We start from the raw sequence: 3116 nt of genomic DNA, 5'->3' as shown, positions 1-3116 counted from the left end.
AGCCGTGTATCCTCGACCACCACTCGCTGTACAAGTCCCGGAGCGCGGCCCCCTCCAGCCGCCAGGCTGCCGCCCCTGACAAGAAGCCTAAGCAGCGCCTGTACATCTTCGGAGCCCCGGGCTCCTCTCCCATGGCCGTCCCCGCCAGCCCCACTCTCAGCAGCAGCTCCGGAGAGGCCAGCGACCCGCTCAGCCTGTACGACGACGGGGCCGGCTCCATGAACAACTCCCCCGGCTCCCCTTCCGACGGCTACCCGGCAGCGTGTTCGCCGGCACCGTCCTCCTCTCACTCCTCCTCCGCGTCCTCCCCCTCTTCCTCCTCCTCTTCCCCGGCTTCCTCCTCGGACGAGGAGCTGGACGACGAGTTCCTGGAGCTAAACCCGAGCCCCGGCTTCGAGAACATGTCCCTGGGAAGCTTCAGCTCGGCCGCCCTGGACAGAGACCTGGACTTTAACCTGGAGGCCGGCTCCGGCTCTCACTTCGACTTCCCGGACTATTGTACGCCAGAGGTGAGCGAGATGATCTCTGGAGACTGGCTGGAGTCCAGCATTTCCAACCTGGTGTTCACCTACTGAGCCGCCTGCTAGAGTCTCCACTCAACTTACTGCATTGTGAGCACAGGACTAAATCCAAAGGGATTGTTAATGATGGAGATCTGTCCCATGATGATGACGGCGGCCCTCTGTACGAACTGCAGGCTGGAGAGAGCCGCTGCAGTAAGGGAGCCCGGATAGCTCAGTCGATAGAGAAACAGACTTTTAATGTGAGGGTCGCGGGTTCAAGTCCCCGCTCGGGCATATAACAAAAATGTCATTACACAGTGAAGAGAAGGCACTTATGGGGGCTGCACACAGAAGTTCTCTAAACAGCTGAAAGCCATTCAGAGATGTGGGGGAGAGCAGAGCTCTGATCCAGTCCTTTTTAGCATTAAAGTCTCACTCCTCCATAGGGAGCAATGGGACTCTCCCTTCCAACAAGCCAGTGCAGCTTTTTTTACCTTCCAAAAAGGAGAGGAGAGAAGGAAGGAGCACAAATAAAAAAACTGACACCTTTTTTTCTTCTTAAAAGGGTCAATCAGACCCCCCACAGATCACCTTCCCACCAGCCTTCCTTTTTTTTTACCATGGCTGGAGGGAAGTGTTTTTGTTTTGTTTGTTTCATTTTTTTGTAGTAGTTACAAGACTGTAATGGATTTGCACGTATGGAGAAGGATATGGCACCCTTTGGGTCACCCAGCTTTTTTCATTTACCATCCATGAAGAAAAGATGGACTTTTTTTTCTTTCATTGAGGACACTACTTTGGGAAGTAAGGCGACTCTTTTGAACTACACCAAGTTACATATTTATGTGGTACAGGGGGGAACAGAGGGCGATTCTTAAGAAAAAAACCCCAAGATATTGTGTTTCTCTCGCTCAGAATGGCGGTGGTGTTGGATTATTTCACTGGTGGGTTAATATAGCATGTTATTCTGTCTATCTTTTAAGGTTTCTGTAAGACTGTTGAACAGTTTTAGTGTTAGGATAATATAAAGCAGATAGATGGCGCTATGTTTGATTCCTACGAAAATCACCAGCTTTTTTTCTCATTTTTTTAACTCTTCAAGGATTCAAACGCAACTCAAATCTGTGCTGGACTAAACAAATAATTCAGGACCAAATTTTTTCTCAGAGTATGTATGTGTTATTTACTCAGTAGATGTAAATGGAAAGACTGTTTTTCTTTTGGCTTCACTTTCTCATTGGTGATCCATATTGCCCCCCCTCCCCCTTTTGTAAATGTAATCAGATATCATTTTATATGTGGACATATTTATACTGGCCAAACCTTTTTTGTTTTGTTCTACATTTTAATTTTTTTTTTTTGTAGATTCCCCCCCCCCTATCCACACCGTTTTTATGTCTCCTTCACTGAAGGGCTAGAGTTTTAACTTTTAATTTTTTATATTTAAATGTAAACTTTTGACACTTTTAAAAAGAAAGAAGAGAGATGAAAAACGTTTGATTATTTTCTCAGTGTATTTTTGTAATCAGGCTTCTTAAAGTCACAGCATCCCTTCCAGCCTAGTGCACTTGCACCTCCAGAGTATTGCTAATACACTGTATGTCGGTTGAAAACGAAAAAAAAAGTAAAGAAAAATTCTCTGTATTAATAATCATGTGTAGTATTTATATAGCTCTTTATATCTGTACTTCTATTTTACTTTATGGTATTGTGCAGCCATCTCCTTTATGGAACCTTGACAGCACATCATGTTTGGCACTGTTATACTTCGAAGAGAAGAAAGGAGCAATGTTATTTGCCTGTTTCCAGTAGGTAAACGCAGGGGTAGAACATTGAGCCACCCACTTTATTTTCTTTTTATTATTTTTTTATTCTAATGCTACGCCAATCTCCTGTATTTTCAGATGCTTGCTTTTTCTAACCCTTCATGCTAAGGGAGCATGTGATATAGATGTCCCTTTGGCTCTAATGGGTTAACTAAGCTAGTCTGTATTCAGATGCTTTAAAGCAACCAGTGCACATTGTAAGCAAAAAAAAAAAAGGGATCCTGTAGCTTTAACTTCTAGACCACGTTTTTTGCACTTTTTTATATTACAAAAAAAAAAATAAAAAAAACCGTGCCGTTTAAACCACTGGACCTATCTAAATGCCGATTTGAGTTCGCGACACTATGTACTGCGTTTTCATTCTCGTATTTGACTATTTAATCCTTTCTACTTGTCGCTAAACTATGATTGTTTTAGTCTCTTTTGGCATGATGATAGCATATGTATTCAGGTTTCTAGCTATTGTGTTTTAAGATGAAAAAAAAAAACGAAAAAAAAACAAGAAAGTGAAAACATCTTTGTACATTTAAGACTATTATAATAAGCAAAAATGAAAAATGACAAAAAAAAAAAGATTGTGTGTTTTTATGTATGTATTAAACGACAGGCACTAGATCTTCTGCCGAATGAGGTAGCTTCTGTTTTTAACATCCATTTAAAAAAAAAACTTTTTTGTAATCCATCCTGTGCAATATGCCGTATGAAAAAAAAAAAAAAAAATTTTTTTTTCTAACCAGAAAGCCACAAAACAAAGATTTGAGGCATATCTTCATGCCAGCTAACCATG

General features: G+C 42.2%; 1 protein-coding gene across 1 annotated transcript in view; it reads left to right on the top strand.

Annotated features, from left to right (window-relative positions):
* SOX4 (SRY-box 4) overlaps nt 1–611 on the top strand; it is a 1716-nt gene extending 1105 nt beyond the window's left edge. Inside the window, exon 2 of the mRNA XM_018555681.1 lies at nt 1–611. Within this exon, the coding sequence (XP_018411183.1) occupies nt 1–575 (575 nt within the window). The 3' untranslated portion in view covers nt 576–611.
* The last annotated feature ends 2505 nt before the right edge of the window (nt 612–3116 follow it).

This window comes from Nanorana parkeri, unplaced genomic scaffold, assembly GCF_000935625.1.
Source record: "Nanorana parkeri isolate BGI_ZX_2015 unplaced genomic scaffold, ASM93562v1 scaffold208, whole genome shotgun sequence".
In the NCBI taxonomy this organism is placed as follows: Eukaryota; Metazoa; Chordata; class Amphibia; order Anura; family Dicroglossidae; genus Nanorana; species Nanorana parkeri.
The sequence above is the reverse complement of the archived record's forward strand: the minus strand, read 5'-3'. Positions and strand labels throughout refer to the sequence as shown.